This window comes from Scyliorhinus torazame, chromosome 6 (genome assembly GCF_047496885.1).
Source record: "Scyliorhinus torazame isolate Kashiwa2021f chromosome 6, sScyTor2.1, whole genome shotgun sequence".
Classification (NCBI taxonomy): Eukaryota; Metazoa; Chordata; class Chondrichthyes; order Carcharhiniformes; family Scyliorhinidae; genus Scyliorhinus; species Scyliorhinus torazame.
The window spans coordinates 123,687,708-123,700,565 of NC_092712.1; the positions used below are offsets into that span (position 1 = coordinate 123,687,708).

Sequence of the window (12,858 nt, forward strand, 5' to 3'; positions counted from 1 at the left end):
ACTGTGAGCCAACTGGATTGGTCAATAACCCCACCACCTATTTGCTACCCAGAGTGCTAATAGTTTTTAATAAACAGTGCTGACTCGTAATAAAAAATCAAAGCTTAGCTTTTAGTCTTGACTAACAATCCCACGGGTTTCCCATGGAGTTGAAAAACCTTGGGAGAATGAGAAGACTTCTAAAATCAGCATATTCTTCCTGGCAGAAGAACAAACTGTATTTGATGGGCTGGCCAAAGAAACAGTGGAATTAATGCATGGGCTGCTTTTAGGACAGGGGGAGGGAAAATCCTTTTTTAAAAATGTCTATCATTTTATTTTGTGAAAAATTACCGTAGTTTTGCAACTATAAAAGATTATTACACATCGCTGTTTTTGATGATGCGCAATGTGAATACTTAGACTTTGGCAGTCATTGTAGGTCAAGCAGAATACTGGTATAGAAAGGAATATTTTGCTAATTTGCAGTTTCTATCTCCACAGCGAGGAAATGAAAGCTCTCCTCAACCCTGAGTTCTTGGAACATGATGCTTAGTAAGTTAAACAATGACATCATTCTTTTTGTTATTGCTATCGTTTTGCTTCTTGTTGTTTTGAAACGTGTCATCTTATCTCTTCAGTGCAATGTTCTCACAACTTATGGACACTGCTGAACCATGGTTTTCAAGTTTTGAAAGAGAAATAAGAAAGGTATGCTCGTCTTGGTTGTCAGTTAATTATAAATTAAAATACTTTATTTATGCTCATTTTCCTCAAGAGTTATTTAAGATAAAGTGACTTAATTATTTATTTTGATTTATGCAAATCAGCTTATTACTTCTCTCCCTGATCTCACACATTACCCCTGTGGATATTGGAAAATTCTCATGGATGCATTCAAGGTTTATGTGTTGCTAAAGAAATTGTCATATTTTATATATTTTGCAATAATATTAAAACCTGGGTTAAGATGCATACAGTCTGACTGCTTGAGGTGTGAGTAAGGTGTTGTAAAAGTGAGGTCATCATTGATTTGCAGGTGGAGTGTTCTGCTAATATATCTTGAGGACCATTTACTTGTTTACAGATGGCTAGCTAATGGAATACTGATTCCTGAGGTGTAGATAATTTATGGAAGGCTAAACAAGCCAAGGGACATCTTGGCAGAAGAGACAAACAAATTCCTTATGCTTTGGGTACAGAGGATGTAGTTAATGGATGGAATCAGAACTTTCTGAAAAGTCAGTTGGTCCTAGAACTCTCATTTGAACAGAAGGGCTTCGGTTTGGTCCTGAACAGTTCTCTCTAAAGATTCTGCATAGAGGAAAGCAAGTAGATACCTGGTTGTTAATTTTATTACTGAGTGGTTGTGGAGATTCTTATTTTTCTCTTCCAATAAGAATCGGTAGTCCGGTTGGTGGAGGTGTCAAGAAAACAACTTTATTGTCAGTTACTCACTGGTATACACTTGAATAAGAAGTGCAGAACTGAATAAAAACTTATAAACAAAATATTAAACAATACAGAAAAAAGTCAAGCACATGGCAAAAACATGAGCACAAAAACAAACACTAACGAGAAACAAACGTGATTCAAGAATTCAGGAACAAAGAACCTGCACCATAAGATCTTGGGAGGAATTCTCTGATAATGGGGCTATGTCCCCACGCCCACGGGAAAACAGGTGCAAATCACTCTGGAATTTTTCTAGAAAATCCAGAATGATTCTCCATTTTGAAGGGGCTAGCAGGGCCCCGTTGTAGTCCACGCAGCTCCGGCTGCCTGCGGCGGCGGCCGCGCCCAACATGGCAGACCCACACAGCGGGCCGGCCCCGACAATATAGGCTCCCCCCAGATCGCACCGGCCCGCCGATCGGTGGCCCTCGATCGCGAGCCTGGAGGCTCCCCCCGGTGACTGATCCCCCCGCCCCCCACCAAGGTGGTCGTGGACATGAGTGAACCACGCCGGCGGGAACTCGGCCAGTTGTTGGCGGAGAATCGCCGCGGGGGCCTCTTTCAATGGCCCCTGACCGGAGCCGCGTCGACTGCGTGCGCGCGATTGGTGGCAATTCTCTGGTCCCGGAGAATCGCGGGAAGACAGCGGAGCCGATCGCAGGTCTGATGCCCCATTCTCTGCCCCTGTGCCGAGCATGATTGCGGCGCAGAGGCTCGGAGAATCCCGTCCCTTATCTTTAAGGGAATTCTTGGGCGGGATTTTCTGCCCTGCCGCAGCAGATTTCTGGCACACCGTTGGAATTCTCCGTTTCGCCAGCTGGTCAATAGGGTTTCCCATTGTGGGCAGCCCTACACCATCCGGAAACCCCGGGCTGCCAGCTAAATGGATAATCCCGATGGCGGATAATTCAGCCCCTTATCTCTGTTTAACCCCTCACTTGCATTCATTGGCTTCTAATTCGTAGCTAGAAACTTCTGGTTTGTTCAAATCAATGTTTTTTTTTAAATAATATTTTATTGAAAATTTTTGGTCAACCAACACAGTACATTGTGCATCCTTTACACAACATTATAACAATACAGATAATAATGACCTTTTTTATTTAAACAAGAACAAAAGAAAACAACAACAAATAAATAAATATTAAATAACAAAAAATAAAAACTAGCCCTAATTGGCAACTGCCTTGTCTCAGGCCACCCCCCCCCCCCCCCCCCCACCCCCCACACCCCAAGTCCTGGGCTGCTGCTGCTGCCTTCTTTGTTCTCCCCTATCTATCTTTCCGCAAGATATTCGACGAACGGTTGCCACCGCCTAGTAAACCCTTGAGCCGACCCCCTTAGGATGAACTTAATCCGCTCTAACTATATGAACCCCGCCATATCATTTATCCAGGTCTCCACCCCCGGGGGCTTGGCTTCTTTCCACATTAGCTATATTCTGCGCCGGGCTACTAGGGACGCAAAGGCCAAAACATCGGCCTCTTTCGCCTCCTGCACTCCCGGCTCTTGTGCAACCCCAAATATAGCCAACCCCCAGCTTGGTTCGACCCGGACTCCTACTACTTTCGAAAGCACCTTTGTCACCCCCATCCAAAACCCCTGTAGTGCCGGGCATGACCAAAACATATGGGTATGATTCGCTGGGCTTCTCGAGCACCTCGCACACCTATCCTCCACCCCAAAAAATTTACTGAGCCGTGTTCCAGTCATATGTGCCCTGTGCAATACCTTAAACTGAATCAGGCTTAGCCTGGCGCACGAGGACGACGAGTTTACCCTGTTTAGGGCATCTGCCCACATCCCCTCCTCAATCTCCTCCCCTAGCTCTTCTTCCCATTTCCCTTTTAGTTCGTCCATCATAGTCTCCCCTTCGTCTCTCATTTCCCTATATATATCCGACACCTTACCGTCCCCCACCCATTTCTTTGAGATGACTCTGTCCTGCACCTCTTGTGTCGGGAGCTGCGGGAATTCCCTCACCTGCTGCCTCGCAAAAGCCCTCAATTGCATGTACCTGAATGCATTCCCTTGGGGCAACCCATATTTCTCGGTCAGCGCTCCCAGACTCGCAAACTTCCCATCCACAAATAGATCTTTCAATTGCGTTATACCTGCTCTTTGCCACATTCCATATCCCCCATCCATTCCCCCCGGGGCAAACCTATGGTTGTTTCTTATCGGGGACCCCCCCAGTGCTCCGGTCTTTCCCCTATGTCGTCTCCACTGTCCCCAAATCTTCAGTGTAGCTACCACCACCGGACTCGTGGTATAGTTCCTTGGTGAGAACGGCAATGGGGCTGTCACCATAGCCTGCAGGCTGGTCCCCCTACAGGACGCCCTCTCTAATCTCTTCCACGCCGCTCCTTCCTCCTCTCCCATCCACTTACTCACCATTGAAATATTAGCGGCCCAATAATACTCACTTAGGCTCGGTAGTGCCAGCCCCCCCCTATCCCTACTACGCTGTAAGAATCCCTTCCTCACTCTCGGAGTCTTCCCGGCCCAAACAAAACCCATAATACTCTTTTCTATCCTTTTGAAAAAAGCCTTCGTGATCACCACCGGGAGACACTGAAACACAAAGAGGAATCTCGGGAGGACCACCATCTTAACTGCCTGCACCCTCCCTGCCATTGACAATGCTTTCAAATCAATGTTAACCTGTTAATCAAACATAGAACATACAGTGCCGAAGGAGGCCATTCAGCCCATCGAGTCTGCATCGACCCACTTAAGCCCTCACTTCCACCCTATTCCCGTAACCCAATAAACCCTCCTAACCTTTTTGGTCACTAAGGACAATTTATCATGGCCAATTCACCTAACCTGCACGTCTTTGAACTGTGGGAGGAAACCGGAGTTACCGCAGGAAACCCACGCAGACACGGGGAGAACGTGCAGACTCCGCACAGACAGTTACCCAGCGGGGAATCAAACCTGGGACCCTGGCACTGTGAAGCCACAGTGCTGTCCACTTGTGCTACCGTGCTGCCCTAGACATTGGACATTACTTCTGATTGATTGGTGCCTATCAAACATAGCTTAGCGTTTGCGTGCACAGTCTTAGAAAAAATACTGGGTATGTCTTCTCACACTTTGCCATGTTTCATAGCTTTGCGGAGGCCTAACTACAATTAATTAGTTGATTGCACAAAGAACACTCCATTCTCAGCACTGAATACAATGGAATATAATGTTTAATTCATTATATGAGGAAATGACTGGGTTCCCACAGTCAAGTCCCTTTTAATATTTTGCTTATTAGTTTCATTCATTCAACTAACCCCTATATGAATACAACTAGAATTAAAACTAGACTGTCAGTAGTATTTGAGATGTATTGGTCTGCTTAATTGGAATATAGTGACAGGTGTAGCACGTAAGCTAAGGTTTTCTCTTTTACTTAAGAACAGTCATGATGTCATGATATTCAAACACACATCACAACACACACATCATGATAGACAGACCAACAGACCAATTAGCACACACAACACGACAGCCAATCACAGACAAGAGCAGACACAGTATAAGACAAGAAACACGACACCTGCTGGCCAATCCATCTGGAGACAGGACAAGGCCAGGACCTGATTAACAAGACACTCACACAGTCACCACGTGCTGAGTACCAAGTCAGATGTGTAAATAACTAGTTGGAATAAAACTGCGTTGTACCAATCGCAACCGTGTTGGTTCGTCTGTACCTCAAGAGCACCCAACACCACATGGTACCAGTGAGTGAATCGATACTTACCGGCAAATCTGCCATCCTGAGCCATGGACACCCACAACAAACCGCAGCCGTTGCAAGTCGCTGGGAACCTGGGCACCAATTGGAAGCTCTTCAAGCAGCGATTCAAACTGTTCATGCGAGCCAACGAAAAACAGGGCGCCTCGGACGAAACAAAGATTGCCATGCTCCTCACTACCGCAGGTCAGCACGCCATCGATGTATACAACTCCTTGGTGTTCGCGGAAGGCGAGAACAAATCTAAATATGACACGGTCCTCCTCAAGCCCGACCAGCACTTCAACGTTGAGGTCAATGAAAGCTTTGAGAGGTATATCTTTCAGCAGCGCCTACAAGGTAAGGATGAGCTCTTTCAGTCCTTCCTGACGCACCTCCGCATACTCGCGCAGTCCTGCGATTACGGCACCGCCTCAGAGTCCATGATCCGGGACCAGATCGTTTTTGCCGTTGCCTCCAGTGGCCTACGCCAGCAGCTTCTAAAAATTAAAGGCCTGACCTTAGCATCTGCAGTTGAAGCCTGTGTCCCGCATGAAAATGCGACCAGCCGCTATGCCCAATTTCAGGCGACCAAATCGGCACGGAGGGGGTCCCAAGCGATCGAATCGGCAAGCCAGGACGCCCACGAGGCCGAACGCATCCAGGCAATCGAGTTTCTCCCGGCCCGCGACCCGGACGAGGGCGGCCGTTTCGCACGCTTTTTGAGGCCTCCCGCGTTTGTGCGCGCCAAAACCTACGGCAACACTGAGGGACGTGCTGCGTAGGCGCGCCCGACGCAAGACCGAACTGCGCATGCGCAGTGGCATAACGAACGCCATGACGTGCGGCAACTGTGGAGCTGCACATTTAAAAGGGCAATGTCCTGCAAAAACCCGACAATGCCTACGCTGTGGCAAGATGGGCCACTACGCTGCCTACTGTCGAGCGGCTCAACCTGTGGATCTTCCACATCTCCGACAACCTCGCAGACACGTGCAGACCATCCAGCCTCCACATCACGACATCCAAACCGACGACCAAGACGCCTTCCTGGTTGCGGTCATTGATGTGAACCGGGTCAACATCATCAATCCGGCCGATGAATGGTGTGCCACCCTGACGGTCAACCCGAATTCGTCACCCACCTACTAGACTGGACTTATGAGACTGTTCACACGTCAAATTTTAGCAACTACTGTATTGTAACATGTCACTGTTTTATCGTTCCAGGCCTCGTTTGATCGGTCCAAATTTCAACGTACTTCTTCTTTTGTTATGGTACAACCTCGTTAGCATGTCACACCTGACATCGCCCCTTGTATATAGTTACGCTACATGTACATGCTGTAAATATCACGCACACACACCTTTAGCTGCACTCAGGACACATTTATATTTATAACCACGTAGGCACATAATCTTGTAAAAAAAAGGGGGGGATGTCATGATATTCAAACACACATCACAACACACACATCATGATAGACAGACCAATTAGCACACAACACGACAGCCAATCACAGACAAGAGCAGACACAGTATAAGACAAGAAACACGACACCTGCTGGCCAGTCCATCTGGAGACAGGACAAGGCCAGGACCTGATTAACAAGACACTCACACAATCACCACGTGCTGAGTACCAAGTCAGATGTGTAAATAACTAGTTGGAATAAAACTGCGTTGTACCAATCGCAACCGTGTTGGTTCGTCTGTACCTCAGAGCACCCAACACCACAGGTGGCACATTAGCACAGTGGTTAGCACTGCTGCTTCGCAGCACCAGGGAGCAGAGTTCGATTCCCAGCTTGGGTCACTATCTGTGACGTTCTCCCCGTGTCTGCGTGGGTTTCCTCTGGATGCTCTAGTTTCCTCCCATAAGTCCCGAAAGACGTGTTTGTTCGGTGTATTGGACATTCTGAATTCTCCCTCGGTGTACCCGAACAGGCGCCGGAGTGTGGCGACTAGGTGCTTTTCGCAGTACATTCTTTGTAGTGTTAGTGTAAGCCTTCTTGTGACACTAATAAAGATTATTATTATTATTAACTGTAAAGCCATTTCTTTGTTGCTGATGTGATTAATTATGTGTTTAAATTAAAGTTTGTTTCAACATAAAGGATACCTATTGGGCAGTGTTATCCTGTGGTGCAGTAATATTTTCTCACATGTTTACAAATGGCAAATAGTTGGGTTCTCGCCCGGGATGCTAACAGTATTTATTATATATTCAACATAAATATTTTTAACATTTTCTATGGAATTAAATATTGCCACTCCGGTCCAATATATTAGCAACACTCTCAGTTTCACTTCTGTTTACAGGAACAGCCCACGCTAATTATCTTAATATTTCTCACCGTAACCAATCCCCTCATTCTCTGGTGCATATAATTGCAGGAAATATGTTCATTAACATTTCCATCCTGGAAAGAGAAAGAGGCATGATAATTGGGAAGATTGGTATCGACTACACGAGCAGATTTTGTCTTTACAGTCATTAGTATTTTAAAACCAGGAGTTTTTGGTCTTCTGTTCAGGAACCAAAAGGATAAGTGGTCTTCAAAATTGCTAGTGATGATCATTGCAACAAATGTTTTGTCCACAGCAGCTGCAGCATTGAGAGTTCATACTGAAGACGAGAAATGTCTTTATTATAAACTGAAATTTGATTTTTTTGAGAGGAAGCTTGCTGATTTGTATTAGATCATGAACATTTATTTTAAATTGATATCATGTGAAGAATGGGGAAGAAATGTTAATAGAGAACAAGAATGGTTCCGAAGGGTAATTTAGCCATGAATGGCGATGTATGAAGTACATGGTGTTGTTGTAAACTTTATTCTCGCTTTCAAAATGATCAAAGTGTGTTTCAAATAATAGTATGTTAAATTTGCACTTGCAGGTATTAATCAGGTTAAGAGTATAGTAACAGTACTCAAGAAAATTTGGAATACTGTAGAAGAACAGGGGATGGCAAATAAATCTAGAATGCAGACTGTTGTAAAATAATTTAAGTTGGTATGGAAATATGTACGCAATAAAGCAAAGAAATGATCTGAGTGCAATTATTCATCAGTCAATGAAAGTGTCCAGAACTCCCTCCCACCTACCTCTTCCCCCCCCCTGCCTGACCCTCCTGCCTGCCCCGCCCCCTCCTGCCTGCCCCGCCCCCTCCTGCCTGCCCCGCCCCTCCTGCCTTCTCCGCCCCTTCCTGCCTTCTCCGCCCCTTCCTGCCTTCTCCGCCCCTTCCTGCCTTCTCCGCCCCCTCCTGCCTTCTCCGCCCCCTCCTGCCTTCTCCGCCCCCTCCTGCCTTCTCCGCCCCCTCCTGCCTTCTCCGCCCCCTCCTGCCTTCTCCGCCCCCTCCTGCCTTCTCCGCCCCCTCCTGCCTTCTCCGCCCCCTCCTGCCTTCTCCGCCCCCTCCTGCCTTCTCCGACCCCTCCTGCCTTCTCCGACCCCTCCTGCCTTCTCCGACCCCTTCAGCCTTCTCCGTCCCTCCTGCCTTCTCCGCCCCTCCTGCCTTCTCCGCCCCCTCCTGCCTTCTCCGCCCCCTCCTGCTTGCTCCGCCCCCTCCTGCTTGCTCCGCCCCCTCCTGCTTGCTCTGCCCCCTCCTGCTTGCTCTGCCCCCTCCTGCTTGCTCTGCCCCCTCCTGCTTGCTCTGCCCCCTCCTGCTTGCTCTGCCCCCTCCTGCCTGCTCCGCCCCCTGCTGCCTGCTCCGCCCCCTGCTGCCTGCTCCGCCCCCTGCTGCCTGCTCCGCCCCCTGCTGCCTGCTCCGCCCCCTGCTGCCTGCTCCGCCCCCTGCTGCCTGCTCCGCCCCCTGCTGCCTGCTCCGCCGCCTGCTCCGCCGCCTGCTCCGCCCCCTGCTCCGCCGCCTGCTCCGCCGCCTGCTCCGCCGCCTGCTCCGCCGCCTGCTCCGCCCCCTGCTCCGCCCCCTGCTCCGCCCCCTGCTCCGCCCCCTGCTCCGCCCCCTGCTCCGCCCCCTGCGGCCTGCTCCGCCCCCTGCGGCCTGCCCTGCCCCCTCCTGCCTTCTCCAGCCCCCCTCCTGCCTGCTCCGCCCCCCTCCTGCCTGCTCCGCCCCCCTCCTGCCTGCTCCGCCCCCCTCCTGCCTGCTCCGCCCCCCTCCTGCCTGCTCCGCCCCCCTGCTGCCTGCTCCGCCCCCCTCCTGCCTGCTCCGCCCCCCTCCTGCCTGCTCTGCCCCTCTCCTGCCTGCTCTGCCCCCTGCCTGCTCCGCCCCCCCTCCTGCCTGCTCCGCCCCCCTCCTGCCTGCTCCGCCCCCCTCCTGCCTGCTCCGCCTCTCCTCCTGCCTTCTCCAGCCCCCCTCCTGCCTTCTCCAGCCCCCCTCCTGCCTTCTCCAGCCCCCCTCCTGCCTTCTCCAGCCCCCCTCTTGCCTGCTCCAGCCCCCCTTCTGCCTGCTCCAGCCCCCCTCCTGCCTGCTCCAGCCCCCCTCCTGCCTGCTCCAGCTCCCCTCCTGCCTGCTCCGCCCCCATCCTGCCTGCCCGCCCCCCCTCCAGCTGCCCCGCCCCCTCCTGCCTCCCCTGACCCCTCCTGCCTGCCCCGCCCACTCCTGCCTGCCCCGCTCCCTCCTGCCTGCCCCGCCCCCTCCTGCCTGCCCCACCCCCTCCTGCCTGCCCCACCCCCTCCTGCCTGCCCCACCCCCTTTCTGCCCCACCCCCTCCTGCCTGCCCCACCCCCTCCTGCCTGCCCCACCCCCTCCTGCCTGCCCCACCCCCTCCTGCCTGCCCCACCCCCTCCTGCCTGCCCCACCCCCCTCCTGCCTGCCCCACCCCCCTCCTGCCTGCTCCGCCCCCCTCCTGCCTGCTCCGCCCCCCTCCTGCCTGCTCTGCCCCTCTCCTGCCTGCTCTGCCCCCTGCCTGCTCCGCCCCCCCTCCTGCCTGCTCCGCCCCCCCTCCTGCCTGCTCCGCCCCCCCTCCTGCCTGCTCCGCCCCCCCTCCTGCCTGCTCTGCTGCCTGCTCCGTCCCCCTCCTGCCTGCTCCGTCCCCCTCCTGCCTGCCCCACCCCCTCCTGCCTGCCCCACCCCCTCCTGCCTGCCCCACCCCCCTCCTGCCTGCCCCACCCCCCTCCTGCCTGCTCCGCCCCCCTCCTGCCTGCTCCGCCCCCCTCCTGCCTGCTCTGCCCCTCTCCTGCCTGCTCTGCCCCCTGCCTGCTCCGCCCCCCCTCCTGCCTGCTCCGCCCCCCCTCCTGCCTGCTCCGCCCCCCCTCCTGCCTGCTCCGCCCCCCCTCCTGCCTGCTCTGCTGCCTGCTCCGTCCCCCTCCTGCCTGCTCCGTCCCCCTCCTGCCTGCTCCGCCTCTCCTCCTGCCTGCTCCAGCCCCCCTCCTGCCTGCTCCAGCCCCCCTCCTGCCTGCTCCAGCCCCCCTCCTGCCTGCTCCAGCCCCCCCTCCTGCCTGCTCCAGCCCCCCCTCCTGCCTGCTCCAGCCCCCCTCCTGCCTGCTCCAGCCCCCCTCCTGCCTGCTCCAGCCCCCCTCCTGCCTGCTCCAGCCCCCCTCCTGCCTGCTCCAGCCCCCCTCCTGCCTGCTCCAGCCCCCCTCCTGCCTGCTCCAGCCCCCCTCCTGCCTGCTCCGCCCCCCTCCTGCCTGCTCCGCCCCCCTCCTGCCTGCCCCGCCCCCCTCCTGCCTGCCCCGCCCCCCTCCTGCCTGCCCCGCCCCCCTCCTGCCTGCCCCGCCCCCCTCCTGCCTGCCCTGCCCCCTCCTGCCTGCCCCGCCCCCTCCTGCCTGCCCCGCCCACTCCTGCCTGCCCCGCCCCTCCTGCCTGCCCCGCCCCCTCCTGCCTGCCCCGCCCCCTCCTGCCTGCCCCGCCCCCTCCTGCCTGCCCCACCCCCTCCTGCCTGCCCCACCCCCTCCTGCCTGCCCCACCCCCTCCTGCCTGCCCCACCCCCTCCTGCCTGCCCCACCCCCTCCTGCCTGCCCCACCCCCTCCTGCCTGCCCCACCCCCTCCTGCCTGCCCCACCCCCTCCCGCCTGCCTCACCTCTCCGATCTGACCCAACCTTCCCATCTACACTGCCGGACTCTCTCCCCTCCCTCCCCCGCCAGACTTTCCCGCCCTCCCCCGCCAGACCCTCTCGCCCTTCCTTCCCCACCAGACCCTCGCCCTTCCTCCCCCGCCAGACCCTCGCCCTTCCTCCCCCGCCAGACCCTCGCCCTTCCTCCTCCGCCAGACCCTTTCCCACGGCCGCGCCCCCCTTCCTGCCAGTCTCTCTCCCCCATCGGGAGACCCCCAGAATACACTCTGAGCCCCCCCCAAATATCATAGATCATGGCATGTAGGTCTACCTGACTTATAAGAAGACTCAATTGTCTGGCCCCAAAACTAGTGTTTTTGCATATACTTGCCATTTTAAGCCCATGAATTTCAGTATATCCAGCAACCGAACTGTGGAGTAGTGAAGAACCACAGGTCATGAGAAGACTAGATTCACAGTGGTATTAGCCTGCATGGTAGATGGAATGAATTTGAAGTCTATGGTAATTTTCAAACATAAAACCATGGCCCATAAAATGTTAAAAATATCAACTCTCCTGCCAGCGGTTCTGTGCATGTCCATGACGGTGGTTGGATGGGTGAGGGTAAAATGGTTGTGGATTGATAATGTGTGAAATAGGCATCCCAGTGGCCTATGTAAAGAGTGCAGTTTATTAGTGTGGGACAAGATAATAATATAATAATAGCTTATTGTCACAAGTAGGTTTCAATGAAGTTACTCTAAAAAGCCCCTGTGAAATGATCTGATCTCATAAGAAAAATGCATGAAGAACGTTTCAGTTATACCAGTGGTTCTTGCATCCATTGTTCAACATTTGGATATATGCGTCAACAAGCCATCCAAGGATCTTGTTCACACTGAATGAAATAGAAAAATCTTTCAGAAAGCATGGAAATATACACTTGATATTTTTCCGTGGTCTTGTCATCAAATGTGTTGTTCGTGCACAAATTGTCATAAGATCATTCAAAAAGGCAGAGTATTAAATTCAATAGATCAAGAGGAAGATAATTTATTGATGATTCTGAAAACAAAAGTGGGATCCAAACCATGATGTCATAAGTGACTTGGAATGAATGTGATGCACTCTTTGTCTCTTTGATGCATATTTGGGGTCCCTCCCATCACCACATGACAACATTGTGAAGACAGTGAATTTTATAGGTTTTAAAATATTTTCATCCTGGTAAAGGTATCGTTGTACAATTAATTTATTCAATAAACTGTGCCAGATTAATTTTTTCCACATTTAAAAACGGCAACGACTCACATCCAGACCGGGATTGATATTTTATACTCACTGTTAGTCAATCTCAATTTTTAGAACACCTTTGTATGTAACACTGTACCCTTGTCATCGCGTAAGGTGATTTCTCCTTTAAGACCGGGCTTGGAGCCTTGAGGAACTCCGCCTCCGGCTCTGCCCATCTGGGAGCCGTATATAAGGGGCCGCCTTGTGGGCGGAGTAGCTGTTAGCACACGTCTCGGCACCAATCTAGTTCTTAGTTTATTAAAGCCTTCTTTACCGTTTACTCTCGAAGCGTCGTTATTGAGGGTACCACAATTTAATAAACTAAACTACATCAGGATGGACACAGGCCTTAAACCAGAGAAGCTCAACCTGGAAGCATGGACACCGGAGGCAAAGGAAATTTTTAAATACTGGCTCCGATGCTTCGAGGCTTACCTGGAC

The 12,858-nt window shown here is 52.5% G+C and overlaps 1 protein-coding gene across 1 annotated transcript in view; it reads left to right on the forward strand.

Moving 5' to 3' along the window:
- Positions 1-12,858, forward strand: part of tbc1d5 (TBC1 domain family, member 5) — a 783,418-nt gene that overhangs the window by 456,700 nt on the left and 313,860 nt on the right. Inside the window, exons 13-14 of the mRNA XM_072508754.1 lie at positions 484-534; positions 621-690. Of these exons, the coding sequence (XP_072364855.1) occupies positions 484-534; positions 621-690 (121 nt within the window). The remainder of the gene's footprint in view (positions 1-483; positions 535-620; positions 691-12,858) is intronic.